This window comes from Monodelphis domestica, chromosome 1 (assembly GCF_027887165.1).
Source record: "Monodelphis domestica isolate mMonDom1 chromosome 1, mMonDom1.pri, whole genome shotgun sequence".
NCBI classification, from domain to species: Eukaryota; Metazoa; Chordata; class Mammalia; order Didelphimorphia; family Didelphidae; genus Monodelphis; species Monodelphis domestica.
This window is the reverse complement of record NC_077227.1, coordinates 183,064,573-183,083,211: the sequence shown is the minus strand read 5'-3', so window position 1 is coordinate 183,083,211 and position 18,639 is coordinate 183,064,573. Positions and strand designations below refer to the sequence as shown.

Here is an 18,639-nt window from a genome sequence, read left to right as displayed (position 1 = left end):
GGTATAAAATTTTGAGCCACTATTAATCCAGGTAAAGAAATGTATTAAGGTCATCTGTATTTGAATGATGGTTGCCCACCATAGATCTGCCTTTACTCTGCTTAGTAGGTAATTATGGAAGCTACTCATCCTTCTTCTCCTCTGTAGCCCTGGCAAGAAGCAAATTGATAGTACAGAAATTTCAAATATATACATTTATTCCACCTCTGTGGTCACTTTCACCCTGGAAATAAATAGTGGTGTTTTTCTACTGCTGAAATAAATGTGGCTTCTCTTGCAATGAATAATTTATTGCAGCAGGAGAAAATTGACTTTACGGTTGGTCAAGAAGGCCATTGCTCATATGATTCCCCTTCGGTTTCAGGAGTTATCCCCCAACTCACCAAAATAGAGTGGATTACACTGTGTACCACCAGGATGTAAGCAGAGAGATGCTTATAAATTCAGGTTTTACAAGCATGTTATCCTTCCTCTAAAATTTTGGAAGGGAGGGCTGAGGAAACAGGAACAAGATGGATAGAAGACAAAGTGTTTACTGGTTCTTTGATTCATTCTGAAACATCAAACTCAACTTACCTGGAGATTTTGCATAAGATGCATGAAAGCAGGAGAAGTTAATAAGTGCATAGGAAGCCAAGAAGAAGTTGGAGATGATGGGAGCAATGGTGTTCAGTTCCGCTATGGGAGAGAAGCACAATCAGGCACGAATGTTTAAAGGATGAGATCTAGAGATGAATAACTATTATAACCTTTGAAAAGTGACCTTATTTAGATACTGGTGGTATAGCTGTCCTCTGTTAAAATTTAAGGAGTTGGTGATTTTTCTTCAGGACTACATTATTTACCTGAAGTATAATCAGTGGCATCCTTTAAAGAATGCTAGACAAGAAGAAATCCCGCCAACAGGCAGGTGAGGTGGTTGAGAATTTTATCCCATTGCAAACACAGGTGGGATTGAGAAGAGGACTGAATGGGGAAAACAGATGAAACATTCCCTTGAAATACAGTAATGACACTGGTTCACCATATGCCATTTCCCTAAATCTTTAAGTTTCTGCAGGAACCACATGGCAAGAACATTGATCTTCTCCATTCTCTTTAAAAACACTCTGAAATTGAGCACCATCTCATTCATTTCTCCTTTCCCTCCTGAACTAGTTGGAGCAAACTTCTACTAAAACTACATATAAAAAATATGCTTGCTGCATAAAAAGGAATACAAAAGTGGCCCAAGTAATTTGTATACTTCTTGTCAATAAAAAATTCATAGGATATTCAATATAAGTCCCTATAGGGCAAGTAAATGCTTAATAAATTATTGATTTTATCTCTATAAATCCCCTAGACCAAACAATATCTTGTACATGGTAGATGGTTTGTTGAATCAAATATTGAAGAGATTTAAAATGTCACCTAGTCTAAATTTTGAAGGAGCAGGCGGCACAGCATATAGAGTGGTGGGCCTACAGTCAGGAAGACCTGAGTTCAAATTTGAGGTCAAACTTTTAATAGCTGTTTGACTCTGGGCAAGTCACTTACTTATTGCTTCAGTTTTCCCATCTTTAAAATGAGGATAATAATAGCACTTCCCTCCCAGAGTTGCTGGGAAGATAAAAGGAGATGTTATTTATGAAGTGCTTTGCTAGATATTATTAGTTACATGCTAGATATTATTTGGTTATCTATATAAATTCTAGCTATCCAAACTTTTCATTGGTAAAATAAATGGGATAACTATAATTATTATTTCAATTAATCAATTAATTAAAAAGCATTGATTAAATATTTGCTATGATCCAGAGTCTATGATAAATGCTGGCCATACAAAGGTAAGGTCCCAATAGAAGAAGTATCTTGTCCACTGGCATATTCATATACAAAATGCTAGAACCCAGGTCTCTTAATTCCCAGCCCATTGCTTGTTCACTTTACCAAACTGCTTACAATAAAGCCCCAAACTTGGGTAAGAGGAAGAACTTTTAAATTATTTTAGCTATCTTGTGCAGGAGGCATCATGTTTTTGGTGTCATGGAGCCTGGTGGCCATCTGATGGAGTCCATGAATATTTTCTATGAATTATGTTTTGAAAAGCATAAAATAATACAAAGGAAACGAATAACATTGAAATATAGTTATCAAAATATTTTAAAAATCCATAGACCCAAGGTTAAAAATCCTTGATTTAATGGATCCTTCTAATGGATTTAAATCTACCTTTCTATACACATAGTGCTGACAATAATCTTAGGAAGAGAAGGTAACTTTTCAGAGAGTGATTTCAGAAGCCCTGGTAAGTCTCACTGCTTTCCCCAAAAATCTTTCCTATGAGCTCATTGATACTTCTAATTTTTTAGAATTTTAATTCTTAGTTACTAAAAATTCTTTTGAATTATTTTATTTTGTAAGTTCCTTCAAGTCAAGAACTGTTTTTCATTTTTATCTTTGAATCCCTATCTACCCTATACAGTGCCTAATACATGGTAGGCATTTGACAAATAATTCTTGTTGAATTGTACTAAATAAGTGACAAAGTCTTTTGTTTCATAGTTGAGATCTGGGTGGGGGGACTCAAAATGAAAATACTCTTGGGAAAGGCAACTCATTGCTTAAATTTGCATTGGAGTATAACTGATTAATATAAGAACAATCTCAATTAATCCAAGATTTTTTAAAGTTTAATTTTTAAAGTAATTTTTGACAAAGGGAGATGTTATTAGAAGCATGGAAGGTTGGGTGGGGGAGGACTATAAAGGATAAAGTCAGGACAGAAAAAGAAGACTGGAGCTGCAGAAAAACCTTACCCTGTTCACAGTGTATCTTAAAGTTGGCTACACTAAAGTCCATCTCTTCATAAGTTCAATTTGATAATTTACTTAAGTAAAGCATGGATCTTCAAAACTCTCATGCAGCCTTTTAAAAATAAATTATTTAAATATCAGGAGACCCGGTTCTCATAGTCAGAGAGATCTATGGACATATCTACCACTGTGCTGAAACCAATTCTAGCCAGATTCATCAAAAGTTATTATTAACATTTTAGTGTGACCAAATATTTATACCTCCAAAAATCAGCAAATGGTACGAATCAGGGCTTGGAGTATTATTTTGTTGATAGTATGGACTTAATAAAGTGATGGAGAAAATGTTAATAATCTAATTTAAACTTAGAAGTGTGTTGTTAGTATTCCCCTCCATAACCCTGGAGAGTATGTTGTTAAATATTTACCAGTATATATAATATCTCAATATTACTGGTTCTGGCTTTAAGGAAACTTGGGTGCAGATCATATGTTATTTTATACCTCTTTAGAGTCCTGAATGGTTTATAGTCCTCGAGGTTACTTGGGGCAAAAATATTTAGCTATTTTGAACTGGGAAGATGTATAGGTCTTAATCTCAACTCTGTCATGGCACATAGGTCATTATTCAGTAACTCCTCATTTATCTAAAAGTAAAACTTATGGCAACTACCACCATTTGGAATACAGACAAGAAGCAGAAGGTTAAAGGATTCTCAGTATTTCTGAGACTCTGGAATAACTCTCACAAAGCCCATGTACCAAAGCTAGTATATTTTGTGGCAATCTAGACACTTTAAAATCATCATTAGTTTATTAGCCCAATTTATTATGCACAATTCCAATAATGCATGGTCTTGTGATTTCTCAGACCATAGAAAAATGGGAGGAAATTAGAAAAGATGGTGCTTTAAGAGGCAATCCACTGATAAATATGTTGACAACAAAAGTAACAACTGACAAAATACTGTATTATGGCATATTAGATTAGTTGATGGTAATGTCTCTTAGTCATCAAGAAAGAGTTAAAAGATGTTCAGTATGTGCTGCTTAAGAAGGCAGGTGGGGATGTCATACATTCTAGAAATACTTCCATCAAATTGATGGAAATCAAATCTGATACTTTAGAAGTCTAGCTTCAATTACATGGGGAAATTACTCACATGGGAAACATCTCCAAAGATGCCACATAAATGAGGCATTGTTATACATGGATATTTTGTGATTTGAGGTTGTTCTTTAATCTAGAAACCTGAAAGTGCAAGATTTGCCTAATCCTTGGTGATCTTGTAAAGATCCAGAATTATAATCAAATTCCCCTTCAATGAGAGAGTGAAGGGACTTCACTGTTGATGAAATTCTGCCATAGGTGGGAATAGTTTGTTCTGCATGGAGAATTATACCATACAGGTACAGGTGCTGGAGCTTTTCAAGAGTCTACACTGCCAGTGCTTTGCTCCAGACACAGGGACCCTAAGAGGGGCATGCCTTATGGCAGAGCAAGGAGATGCAGGCTGGAGCTGGTGAGTCTGACCCAAAGGGGATTTTGAAGCTCTCTTTTGTTTAGGCAGGAGAAGCAACCAAGTCAAGATTCTGAAACTCCTTTGCTCACTCCCAAGACATAATTATAGAGATAGTTATGTAGGTTCAATTAATGAACATTCATTAAGCACTTATCAAGTGCAAAGCATTATTAATTTGAGATAAATGGATACCCCAATAGATATGCCTATATGTAGCCCCAATGGATAAAAAACAAAATCCCTATCTTTGATGAGCTTACATTTTTGCCAAATATTAGGGGGCAACAGAAAGTCAAAAGAACCAATGGAAATTGAGAGGAAAACCTTCCTAGTAAGTTATCCAAATGTAGAATAGTCTGTCAAGCTAGAGTGGATTTTTCTTCTTTGGAAGTCTTCACACCAGGAAGTAATGCAGGTAGATGGCCATGTTCTGAGCATATTATAGAGGAATCCTATGGATGTACAAGATGGTCTCTGAAGTCCCTTCCAATTCTTAGACTCTGTGATTCAGAGCAGGTGTTTAATACAAGAAGTCATGTAGATAGATGACTCAGGCTTTGTATTTTTTTTTTAAATGTCTCCTTGGACCTACAGAAGTTCAAAACTTTCTCATTTCCTTCCTAAATATCTCAAAGTTGGGTGGAATGTGAACATAGACTTTAAACTATCAAGTCCACCTCCTTATTTTATTTTATTTTAAAACTCTTACCATCTGCCTTAGTATCAACTCTTCTTAAGACAGAAGAGTGGCAAGGGCTAGGCAATAGGGGTTAAGTGATTTGCTCAGAGTAACATAGCTAAGAAACAACTGAGGCCAGATTTGAACCCACCTCCAGGTCTGGTGTTCTATCCACTGTGCTACCTAGCTGCCCCCCCCCCAATCTTCTCATTTTATAGATAAGAATACCAGGGCTCAGTAAAAGGATCTACACAAGGTCACACAGGAAGTAAACCTCAGAGGCAGTTTTTGAACCCAGGTTCTCTGACTACAAAGCCAATGTTCTTTCCATTCAACCATGCTACTTTGACACAAGATAACTTTTCAAACCTGAAAATAAAGGCAAATGCATGCTCAAAAGCATTTGATTTTGTGAGACCAAAAAAATAAATTTACTAACCAATCAAAATGAATGCCATGGCAATAATGAATGTGAGAATATATCCTCTTAGAGGCTCATTGTTTTTCCCATATCCTTTTGCAAAAAACTGAAGGGCTTTGTAGATGTTGTCCTTGCAAAGAGCCTAATGGAAAAAAGAAGAGAAATCAGTCATTTATATCTGCACATACTCATTACCCAGAAGTGACTCTTAAACAAGGAGATTTTCGGAAAGATTAAGTGACTTACAATACTGTAGCACTGGTTAGCATCTGTAGTTTATCATTCTTTATATTATTTGCATCTATCTTGAATATGTGGCAGATAGAGCACTTGGACCAGATGCAAACATTAAAATGTTTCTGAAAATGATTGCTAGTCAGAATAAGTATTTTGGCTGAATACCCGTTAAAGAGAAAACAAGGAGAAGAAAATCATATTTCTGGGGATACAGTACCTGGAAAACTTTTGGTGCACTGACAAGAGAAGCCAGAGCAGAAGAGAGAGTTGCAGAAAAGATTCCAGCAGTGATTAAGGGTCCAAATCCTGAGACCATGCTCATTACCTGTAGAGAGAACAAAAGCTTAGGTAAGGATAAGGTGATATATCCAGAAGAAGGGGAGAGCACTTGCAGAGGAATATTGCTCACCAAACTATCCTCATTATACTTTCCTCACTGTCTTGGGGACTGGGGGTGGGTGGTTCAGATCACCAGATTCAGGCAGCCTAGAATAGTGGAAAAAATGCTGGATTTGGGGTCTGAGGACCTGAGTTCTAACTCTACTATTTTCCACACAGATGAGTTCCTTGGACAAATTCCTTAACTTCTCTAGGCTTTATTTCCATGGATGTAAAATGGAGGGGTTGGGTTAGATTGTCTCCAAGGTTCTTCTCATGATCTATTTGAAATGAGTGCCCTTTCTTCTTTTCTCCATTGCCACTAGCCCTCACCTAGTCCCTGAGTTGTTCAGTTTTGTCTGGAATTTCCTGATATAGATGAGGACAAAATTTTATCCCTTAAATTCAAGATGATTGCTGGCTTTTGTCCCCACAAAAGTACACTATTAAATAATTGAAGGGAAAAATAGAAAATAGCAAAGAAATGAGTTGATGAAAAATTTTGTACTTGAAATCACCATAATCTAGTCAGAAATTGACTAGCATGACTTCTATAAGGATGTTCCACATCCATTTTTGATCTTGGCCTATTAGATCCCTCTCCCTTCTCTTCAATCATGTTTTTGACTCATTCATTTTTCTTATTACAGTAGCCTGAATATATCTGCTAGCCACTGGGTAAAGCCTGGATTCTTCATTTCTGGTTTTACTAGGTGTATATTTGGGCCCTGTACATATGGCCATTAATCACTCCAATGAAAAAAATCCCTTAAACCTCCCTTTTTTTCTCCATTTCCAAATTTTTGTTCTCTGTTCAATCTCTTATCAAACTGGTTTTCCCAGTAAAGAGTATTTTTAGTCATTCGGGATAACAGAATTAGCCTATTATTTTCCAATGAATATTTGACCTCTTTTCTGACCTAGGCTTTGGAGTATGGTTTAAAAAAGTCCTTTGGGTGGAAAACCTAACCATTGTCTTAGATGAATTTAAAAGAAGAAAAATTTTTGTCTACATATAGACCAAAAGATTCTAGAAAAATCTAAATATTCCAGAAACCAGGTAAGGAATGATGGCAGCCTAAGAGAAAGAAAGTGGTCTCTAGTCCAGAAAGGAATAAATAGTCCAAACATGGTCTTTAATCCCTGTTTCTGAGGGAGGCTGAGATTGTTGGATTACCTGAGTTCAGGAATTCCTAGCTACAGTAGGAAAAAAGCTGATTGGGGTGTCTGTACTAATTCTGGCATCATGTTTGAGCCTTTTTGGAATTGAAGGGGTAAACTGACTCAGGCAAGAAAAATGGAGCAGATTAAAACTCCTTTCTAGGTTAAATTTGGAATCAGACACTTCTAAGCTATGTGAACCTGGACAAGTCGCTTAGCCTCAGTTACCTAACCGCTGTTTCTTTTCTGTCTTAGAACTAATAATAACACAGAAGGTAAGTTTTGTTTTTTTTTTTAATCCTGTGCCAAACAATATTGGAACTAGGGCTCATGGTTGGCCACTATCTTCCACTAATCTTCCAACCTGAATGAGATAGGGGGACTAGGATAAAGCAACAATAACAAAAACAGGAAACAAATAATGTAAGAGTTCAATCTAAAAGAATAAAAAGTCTATTCAACATCAATCAGATAGATATGTCTGTTTTCCTAATGATTGAATATGTCCTCCACTGGAAAAGCAATTTGGTGTGAGATGGGATGGAAGATGCAAAGTTGGGAACAGTGAAATAAAGGGAGACTTCAGAGGTTTTTTATGTCATTAATGGTAATGTGGACAAGGCCCTAGTATAGACTAGTTAGAATCAAAAGTGAATCGAAACTTTACCCAATGGCTAGTGAATATACTCAGAGTATTGTAAGAGACAGAGAAATGAGTGAAAAACAAGAAAAGAATTTCTCATGATTGATTTATCTTTTTTTTTAAGAACTTAAACTATTTTGCTTTGATATTAACCACTTAATTTATATATTTGATTAATCTTTGTGCATCCTTAATTTCACTGTCATTATGGAGTGTCTAAGACTATAAACTCTGAAAGGGATTGACTGCATAATTCCATGTTTTGTGTTTTTTAATGTATATGGTGGACTTTACAAGTAGACATTTAGTAAATAATTAATTTCAAGTCTTAAAAATTTGGGGACATTAGGTAAAGCATTTTTTAAAATATGAAGGCAAGTAAATTATGTCTTTGAATTAGCATTAAAGTGTTTAGATAAAAATATACTTTAACCCACCTCTTTTTTTGGTATACTTTGTTAAGTCTCTTGATATTGTAAATTACCTTCTCTTTTTAGGGCAATGACTTGGGGAAATAGCCAATCTACTATGTGGTCTTTGTTCTAGTTGTATTTAGTTAATTAGAAATGATACATATTAAGTATCCCCCTCCCCCACTTTGTAGTGTACTACAAATTAAAATAAAAGGAATTCATTAAGGTCTTCTTAGTGTCACTGGTGGGGCCTATGTAGTTTTCATCTTCCCAGATTCTCTGTCTGCTCTTCCCCCTGACCCCTTAGAACTTCCAAGGCAATCCCAGGAGTAAGTATATGGTTTTTGTGATGTGTCTTAGGGCATACTCGAAACTAGTTATGAGTTCTGGGTCTTCTTTGGGAGGTCTGCTTTGAATACAGGCCATCTTCTTATCTAGCAAAGCTTTAACTGATCCTAAGGCCATATGAGTCCCAATCTTTTCCAGAGGAGCCCAGATTCTACCACCAGTCAATTGGAACTAAAATGAAGGGCTGCTCCTAAGATTAACTTCGAATTTAGGAGAATTGAGTTAAAATCCTGGCAGTTCTAACTTATTCTGTGAATTCTCACATCTAACAAATAAAAGCCTTAGTTAGATGATCTCTATGATTTCTTCCAGTTTGAATTCCTATTATCCAAAGTGACTTGCCTACCCAGAGATTCTTTATAATTGTAAGCCTGGCTAGACCGAAGAGTTAAGAACTAATGGTCTTTAAGGCAAACTTGCTCATCAATTATTAGATATTTCCAAATATAAATCTTAATAACTACATTGAACTAAAGCAGTCCAAGTCCAGTCAGCCAAAGACAACAAGAGTTCTAAAATAAAAGTCCAAACCTGGAAATTGTTCATCAGCCCATATGGACATTTTTGGCTTAAACATCTGGAGAAATCATAGCCCAGACCACAGGCTGCTGAGCCATTGCAGTTCATCCCAGAGATGATAGTGTCATTCACATTTCCAGTGGCATCCCGGACAACACAGGCCCCTGGGGAAAAGAAAGAAAATAATTAGTTCTTTAAAAAAAATCCCATCCAGTTAGGATCCCTTGAAGAAGTATTCTTTTCTACTTCTGGGATATGAACAGGTCTATTCCAACCTCATATTCACTATGAAACCTTCCTGAAAATTCCCACCTAACACTGACTCCCTCTTCCTTTAAAGCTCTAAAACATCCCCCTTGACTCTGGAAGGTATGTGCCAGTTGACTGACCTGTTGTCTCACTTACCATCTAAGTTACTTTCCAGACCCCAATGACATTCCCTTAAATGGTAAGCTGCTTGAGGGCAGAGATTAGCTCCCTTTTATGTCTATATCACTGATACTTCTCACAGTTCTTGTTACAGAGTAAGCACTTCATACATTCTTTGCATTTATTCATTTTGTCTATGCCACTCATCTGTACATTTTTATATTCCTTGATATATTATTAGTTTAATTTTCACAGAAATATTTCTTGAACTAGATTTTATGCTTCTGGGGGGCATAAGACCATATCTTATGCTTCTTTTCTTTTGAAAGAAAATAGATAATAGATGTAAAATTCTTTGAACTCTTTTAAAGAAAGGAGCTCTTAAAATAGCATTTTTTTTTAAATCCCTCCTTCTTTTCTCCTTATTCACTATGTATCTTTGATTTCTCTTTTCTGGGAAGTGGCCAGTAGACAGATCCCTTTAAGTTCTTTGACCCAGTGGGGGCCTCTCCTTCTTAACTAAAGAATGTTAAAACCTTGGAGTTGGAGAAATTTGGAGAAGAGAAAGCAACCATATGAAGTATTTTATTCTAATGGATTTGAAGTCATTTGATTTAGAATTTTTTAAAAAACTATAACATTGTGGTTATTAAGCAGCAACACAGCTAAGGTGGTACTTGTTCCATTGTTGAACCCTTCTAACTAATTGTTAAGAAGTACTTGAGTTGAAAGCCCCCCACCCCCATGTAGTGTGGGTACAGTAGAAAAGAGCATTGGATTCAGAGTCAGAGGTCCTGAGTTCAAATTCTTGCTGTATTATTTGTAACCTATGTAATCTTTGGTAATCATTTAACCTCTCTGTTTCCTGCAAAATGAGGAGGTTGGAATAAGTTTATAATATTCTTTTGTGCTCTGAAACTATAAAATTTTAGCAAAATAATGCAGAAAATTTTCCATGACTCTAGATCATCAAGCATTTTCCAGAAGTAGACATATATTATATGTACATACATATAATACATAGATAATAATAATAAAAAGTAGTACTAATAGGTTAACTATAACTATCTATACTTCTGTCTGCCTATTTATTTATTTTCTCTCCAGCTATCCATCTCTTTGTCTCTTTCTCTCTCCAACTATGACAATTACAATCAAAACACTAAGATACCAGGAAAATAATAAGGGAAAGAAGACATTTCACAATTTTAAAACTCAGTAACTTCCAATAACTTACAAATTTTGAAAGCTTTATCCTCTGCAACCCAAGCATGACAGGAAGTATAGGAGACTCAAATAAGCATTAAGACTGCTCTGAGGGTTGGCTTATGAACTAGTATAGTGGAAACAGTATTGGAATTGGAGGCAGGAGGTCTTTAGGTTTGAATCTAACCTCTGATACTTACTGTGAGGGACAATTCACCTAATCTCTGTAAGACTGAATTTCTTCAACTGTATAAAATGGAGATAATATCTACTTTGCTAGACTGCTGTGAAGAACAATCAGGATAATGTGTGTAAAAGCCCTTTGTAAATCTCAAAGCACCAAATGAATGTTAGCTATTATTGTTGTTGACTTACCTACACAAATAGCAACCCCTATGTAGGCAACTGTGGTGATCAGAATGGCCAGCATTGTTCCTCTGGGGATAGCATCTTGTGGGTCCTTGAAGGGAAAAAAAAGTGGGAGGATGAAAGGAGGGTGGTAAAAAATGGGAAAATCAGATCAACTGCAATTTATTCTGTATTTGCAAATCTGTAAAACAATATATATTTTGATTCCATAAAAATCAATCAAATGATAAAAGTAGTAAGCTCTGAAGATGGAGGATATCTCATTCTCTCTCTATTTGGATGCCAAAATAATCTTCTGACTATGTCCCTCTCTTGCTCAAAAATTTCCAGGGCTTCCTGTTGCCATAAGGACAAAAGCAAATTCTTCATGCTGCCATTTAAAGCCCTTTAAAATCTGACTCCAGTTATTTTTCCTTACTTATTTAATATATTCTATATCCTAGTCAAATGGTCCTACTTGTTGTACTCGGAGCATTGCTTCCATCTTTTAAAAAAACTCTTACCTTCTGTCTTAGAATTAATGCAAGTATTGGTTCTAAGGCAAAAGAATACTAAGGGTTGGCAATTGGGGTTAATTGCCCAGGGTCATCTCTTGCCTCAAAGCATTTATTCTGACATGACTAGAATTCCTTTTAGAATCCTCAGCTTCCTTCACAGCTCATTTTAGGTGGCATTTACTATCCACGATACCTTACACAATCTCCCTAGTTAGTTTTCTTTTTCTCTTTAAATTATTCATTATTTTCCTTATCTCCTTATGTCTTGTATTGTCTAGAAAAGTACAAACTGCTTGAGGACAAGGACTGTTTTTAAGTGGGGGAAGGTATTGCTTTTTGAGTTTCCAGTACAGTGCTTTACCTATAATGAATAAATATTCTTTGAATTTAATTGTAGTAAAGGGAATATAGCCTTTGAATTTGGGTGGCACAGAATATTTTCAGTCTGCCTCCAACTACCAGCTTCAACAGAGTTTTACAGGCTTGATAGCTGTACACTAATGTCTACTTATCACAGCTGACACCTTTATTATTTCATATTATTTTTATTGTGTAAAACCATAGTCATTAACATACTTTGACCATGGACAGTGCATTTGACTTGGCATCACAAGACCCAAGTTTAGTCAGCTTCTTCTTAGCTTTTTCTTTTTTCTTTCTTACCTTTGACAGAACACTTAAATTCTTGGAGCCCCATTTTGCTAATCTTTGTTAATTGGAATTGGTCTGATTTCCTAAGGAAGAACAAATACCCTTGCCATAAAGCCACAGTTCAGCTCATTTTAGTATTTTATTTGCATGGCATACCTCTTGTTCCTGAAGACAATAATAAAGGCTATTCCACAGGATTCTTTTAGGGGACCAAATGAATTAGTGTAAATGACAAACCTTTGAAAACTATAAAGAGCTACGTAAATGTAATTATTGTTACCATTACTGTTATTAATATTTGCTCTTTAATGAATTCAGATTTGTCTAATGGGATAGTTCTGCCATTGCATTGAATCAACAAGCATTAATGAGGCACTGATTATCATGATCCAGGCATGGGGGATACATTTAGACCAAGGATCACTGGCCCATGGCCCATTATCAGCATCTTCAAGATAAGGGCTTTTTAACCAACCAACCAAAAAAAAAAACACTTCAGTTTATATATATATATATATATATATAATATATTTCAATAGAATTTATTTCCTTCATAATACCTTATTTTCTTTTATGCATTTAAAACATTACACAAAGCTAACAAAAACCAGTAAAAAATCAGAAAAGAAATTCTATCCCAAATAACTACAAAATGTACAAGACTTTTAGACTGTAAAAGAGTTCAAAGACACAAAAAAAAGTAAAAGACCTCTAGGCTACATCCTGAAGGCATAGAGTAACAGTGATAAAGATCTTCACTGGAAAAAAAAATCTCCAAGCCCTCAAAATTCAAATCTAGAATTGCTACAAGGAATTGCTATAAGAAAAATATAGAAAGGGAGTGATAAGTGTAAGTTTATTCTAGGGCATGACTTTAAAAATGTTTTATTGGTTCCTCCTGATTCTAAATTACTATTATTTCAACCCCAACTGGCACTCCATTCCCAGTTTAATCATCGTTTGTGATAAAAAGCAGTTAAGTAAAAACCATTTGATCAAAATAAGCATATCTGGCAATGCAGACAATATTTACCCTATTTGTCCTCCACGTGTATGTATGCCACAAATGGAGAAGAATATTTAATTATGTCTTTTTAATTATAGCTGATTCTTTACTCAAAATTTAACTCCCTTTTAGTGATAGTTTCATTTATATCATATGTATTATCCTTTTGGTTCTTCTTATTTCACTCTGAATCACTTCATTTAACTCTTTATATGTTTTTCTTAGTTACTTGTATTTTTTCCTGCTGAACATTAATATTCCATTATATTAATATATTGTTTTTAAGCTATTTTAAGGTTGTTAGGCATCCATTTTATTTAGAATTCTTTGATATCACAAAGTTTGCTAATAGGAATGTTCTGGTATCTATTGGGATACCAATAGATATTGGTATATTGGGATTTTTTTTTTGGTCTTTGATTTCCAATAAGTAGCAGAGTCATTGGTCAAAGGGTATTGTCAACAACCAATTTTCTTGAATGATTATAAACTCACATTCAGAAGTTTGGACTATTCCACATCTCTATCAATAGTGTCCCATTATGTACAACATATCATTGTTTCCATAATTTTTTCCATATTTGTCAATTTGCATGGTGCATAGTTAAACTTGAGTTGTCTTAATTTTAATTTCTGTTTATACTAATGATTTGGAACATATTTTCATGTAGTCATTGAAAATTTGTCATTCTTGTACCCCTTGACCACTTAAAGTCTAGGAAATGGCTCTTGACATTAATATATTTCTATAAAGCCCCATTATGTTTTGGATTTCAGACTTTTATCAGTGATATGTGAAGTAAATATTTTCCCATTCTTTTTCTCTTGTAGTTTTATCTCCAACTGATTTTATTTGTGCAAAAGTTTTACATTTTATGTAGTAAAATTTATGTATTTATTATTATGATCTCTTCTATCCTTTGCTTAGTTAAGAATTCTCCCTTTGACTATAGTTGTATAAGGTACAGGTTCTCATTCTCACCTAATATTTTTTTACATCACTTTTTATATTCAGATTGCACATTCATCTTGAACTTACCTTGGCATATAGTATAAACTGTTGGTCTAAACTGAATTTTTGCCAAAATGTTTTCTAGTTGTTCTAGAAGTTCTTGTCAAAAAATAATTTATATTCGTGCATTTACTAAACGTTGGAATACTTTTTTTGATTGCTTTTTTGTTTCTTCCTTATATAGTCTATTCCACTGATCTACCTTTTCTCTCTTTTAGTCAGCAGCAAATAGTTTTGATAACTATTACTATAAAATGTAATTTGAAAGCTGATCATGCTATGCCCCTTCACTTGTACTTTTCTACATTGTTTCTCTTGAGATTTTAGACTTTTTTGTTTTTCTAAATTTATTTGATTATTTTTCATAGTTCTAAAGAAGATCCTTTAATTAGTTTATTCAGTTGGTTAATTAATTTAATTACCATTCCTTTATTATAATCATAGCATTAACTTTATAAATAAATTTATGCAGTATTGTCATTTTAACTGACATTTGTCTAGCTATGAAGTGAGTATTTTTCTAATGATTTGTTTACTATCATCTCTAGAGAGAAGGGAACTTTTATAATCTCATATATATGTATATAAATGATTCATAGCATACATTCAAAGTATATAGTAAAGTTTCCAGTTATTTTGCATATTTTGTGGTTATTTTGAATATAATTTCTTTTCTTATTGCTTCTTCCTGATTTTCTTAGCTTTCTATAGAAATACTGATAATTTTTATGGATTTTTGTGACCTTTTTGGAATTATTAGTTTTTAATTAGCTATTTTGCTGATTCTCTGAGGTTTTCTAAGCAGCATAGCAAAATATCTATGAATAAAAAGAGAATTTTTTCTTTTCTTTTTTGATGATTACTGCATATTTTTTAAAGTCAACATTGAAACAAAAATTAGCAAGCTCTTTTAAATTTAAAAATAAAGTGATGTAGGGCCATCAGAATCTTAATTCCTTAGCTTTCCCATTGGAGGACCAAAGAATTTGTCATCCTCAGAATTAGAACTAGAATTGAAAGATAACATTTAAACCCAGGATCATTTAAAAAATAACCAGATGGCTTTACAAGATTATTTTTATCTTAAAATGGAATGTAGTGATCTCTTCACTAAACATCTGGCATCCTATGCCCACAATTCCAGAACTGCAAAGCAGAAAAGATAACTTACCTCTAAATCTCCAGAGATATTAGCTCCAGCAAGAATGCCAGTAGCTGCTGGGAAAAATATTGCAAAGACAGAGAAGAAGCCTTCTCCTTCAGTGAAGCTTGGTCCAAAATTTTCAGCAAAGATAGATGCTGCAACACAGATGACAAGACCATCTATCACTTGGATTCTTTTCATAAATCACTAAATTTTTAAGACTCTTCTATCAGTGAGACTGAATTCATATACTTCCTAGATCCAAAATTAGATGAGCTTAATAGACATGGTCAGTTTCCTATTGAATGTGATGATAGCCATGAGGTCATATCTTAGCAAACCACCCTGCTCAGTTTGTCTTTAGGACATATCCCTTCCCCTTCTAACAGCTTAGGAGTCAGATCTCATTGAAATTTAAGCTTCCTAACTTTTCTGCCCCCAGGAAACAGAAAGGTCAGGCAATTGAGAACTGAAAGAATCTTTAGAAAAGATAAATTCCAAACCCTTCATTTTTAGATGAGGAAAATGTGGCTTACAGAGGAGCCATAGCTTTCCTAAAGTCAGACAGAGAGAGAAACTAACAGAGCCAGGAAGTGGATCCAAAACAATTGACTGAATCCAGGGCCCTTTCCAATGGACCATACTGCCTCAAAGGAAGGGGTAGAACACATACACAGTTCCTAGAACATAGTCAACATTTAAAAATGCTCTAGACGTACATTTACTTCTAGGCTTTTTGTTTTTGTTTTTTTTTTACTGCCCCTGTGATTTTGTACTGTAGGTAGAGGGAACTCTTGAGGAGAAAAATCTCTCTACTAATGCAGATTGGTGCCTTCTCTATAATTTATAATCTTATAGAGTTGCCTGAGGTACTTAGAATTTAACTGACTTCTTGTGGCTCCGCTGTTTCAGTTGTCTGACTCTTTGTAACCCCATTTGAAGTTTTCTTGGCAAAGAGAGTGGAGCGGTCATGCAGCTAGTAAGTGTTTGAGGGCAAATCTGAACTCAGGACTGGCCCTCTCTATCCCTTGTGCCACCAAGGATTCACCTGAAAATTGCCCTTGGTTATAAAGGCAGAGACTGCTTTTGCCTTCAGTGCTTAGCACAGTGCCTAACAAATGGTAAGCACTTAATAAATGCTTGGTTTTGTTTAGTCGTTTCAGTCATGTCTGACTCTTCATGACTGCATTTTGGGATTTTCTTGGCAAAAATACTGGAGTAATTTATCATTTCCTTCTCTAGCTTATTTCATAGATGGGGAAACTGAGGCAAACCAGGTGAAGCAATTTGCCCAGGATCATACTGCTAGTGTCTGGGGCTAGATTTAACTAAGGAAGATGAATATTCCTGACTCCAGGTCCTCTACTGTATCCACAGCACCATCTAGTTATCCTTGGTGACTTGCTCAGGGTCAGATGGTCAGGCTATATGAGAAGCAGAACTTGAACTTGTGATCTTTCTAACACAAGTGTACCGAACACAGATAATTGTAAATGTGCTGGAACTTTGCTCTAATAATGTCTTTCAGGTCTATGACCTGACTGCCTTATAGCTGAAAATTATATTCTAATGAAACTTTTAACTTCAGGGACTAATCTCCCATTGGGTTGAATTTAAGCTACTTTATACTGACTTCCTGCTCTAGAGAGAATAAGGTTATGATGGTCTACTATTGGAAAGAGGTCATTGTGTAGTGGAAAATGGCAATAATTTTAGAGTCTGAACAGCTAAGCTTGGATCTTAGCCAGTTTTGATTTTACCCTGGGTAAGTCATTTATCCTCTCTGTGCTTTAATTTCCTTATCCGTAAAATAGGCAGAATAATGCAGGAACCACCTACATTATAGAATTTATGTGAGGAAAATGATTTTAAAATCCCCAGGTACAATAGAAATGACTTTATTATGATCACTAACATATATGTACACAAATGTCATAAATAGGAAAGGAGTTTAGTTTGTTATTTTTAAAAAATTTTAGTTATTAAAACTAAAAATTATTTCATTGTTATTAAAAAGGAAATAGAGTATGGTAGAGGAGAAAAGAATAAAAGAAAAGAGTGGCTAGAAAAGAAAAAAGAACAAGCAAATAAATGATCCAGAAACAAGAAAAGAAAGGAAAAGAAATCAGAGAAAATTCCTGAAAGCACAAAGAAGAATAACAGAAAATAAGGAGGGAAAGTATTATATGCAAGAAACAAAAAAAGGAAAGCAAGAAAACAGAAAATAACAATAACTCATATTCATATAGTGGATTTTCCCTTTCATTTGAGCCTAACAACATTCCTTTGGGATAGATAGGGCTAAGTAGTATTGTTCCTATGGTCAGATAGGTGGCACAATTGATTGAGTAATGGAATCAGAAAGACATAAATTCAAATTTAGCATAAGACATTTACTGACTGGGTGACCCTGAGGCAGTCACCTAACTTTTCTATGCCTCAGTTTTCTCATTTGTAAAGCAAAGTAATAGTCCCTATCTACTAGCATTGTTGTGAGGGTCAAATTAGAAAATATTTATTTGTAAAATGCTTTGGAAACCTTAAAACGCTATCTAATGCTTGCTATTCTAGAGCAAGATGTATTTTTTTCAGGAAGAAGGAAACAAAGATGCTTGTATCGTACTCTGGTTTCTCTATGGTTGAAATCTACTTACTGAGTTTAACCTTCACACATATTTGTTCTCAGTTCCCAAAATAGGATGACAGGGGATTCTTAAAAGGGAAATGGAGGGGGCAGCTGGGTATCTCAGTGGATTGAGAGCCAGGCCTAGAGACGGGAGGTCCTAAGTTCAAATTTGGCCTCAGACACTTCCCAACTGTGTGACCCTGGGCAAGTCACTTGACCCCCACTGCCTAGCCCTTACCACTCTTCTGCCTTAGAACCAATACACAGTATTGACTCCAAGATGGAAGGTAAGGGTTTAAAAAAAAAGAAAAAGGGAAATGGAGCATTCAAAATCAGAAAGTCTTAGCAGCACTCACCTTGGTAATTAAAAAAACCTCTTGATTTCTTCTCATGGTTGGATGGAATGACAGTTCCAATGAAGAAATTTGCAATTGCAATGAGAAGGATAACAAGAAGTATCACTTGAGCCTGGAAAGAGAAATTCAACTTAGACCACTGCATTTAAGCATAACTTTTGGGTGATAAGGATGTAAATCTTACTTTGTTATATCTATTTTAGAAGGTATATTACATTTGTTCTGATCCTCTCAAGTAAAAACTGCAATAGCATTACAAAGTAATGAGCCAACCTTTAAAATA

At 34.9% G+C, this 18,639-nt stretch overlaps 1 protein-coding gene across 3 annotated transcripts in view; it reads right to left on the bottom strand.

The window, feature by feature from the left end:
* The window catches only part of SLC12A1 (solute carrier family 12 member 1), a 132,974-nt gene that overhangs the window by 81,409 nt on the left and 32,926 nt on the right, over window positions 1–18,639 (bottom strand). For all 3 annotated transcript variants that reach the window (XM_007479905.2, XM_003340052.3, XM_001369749.4), the window contains exons 8-14: window positions 18,357–18,468; window positions 15,402–15,529; window positions 11,071–11,155; window positions 9,133–9,284; window positions 5,876–5,983; window positions 5,440–5,563; window positions 577–678 (exon numbers count right to left, since the gene is read on the bottom strand). In XM_007479905.2, coding sequence (XP_007479967.1) covers window positions 577–678; window positions 5,440–5,563; window positions 5,876–5,983; window positions 9,133–9,284; window positions 11,071–11,155; window positions 15,402–15,529; window positions 18,357–18,468 — 811 coding nt within the window. The remainder of the gene's footprint in view (window positions 1–576; window positions 679–5,439; window positions 5,564–5,875; window positions 5,984–9,132; window positions 9,285–11,070; window positions 11,156–15,401; window positions 15,530–18,356; window positions 18,469–18,639) is intronic.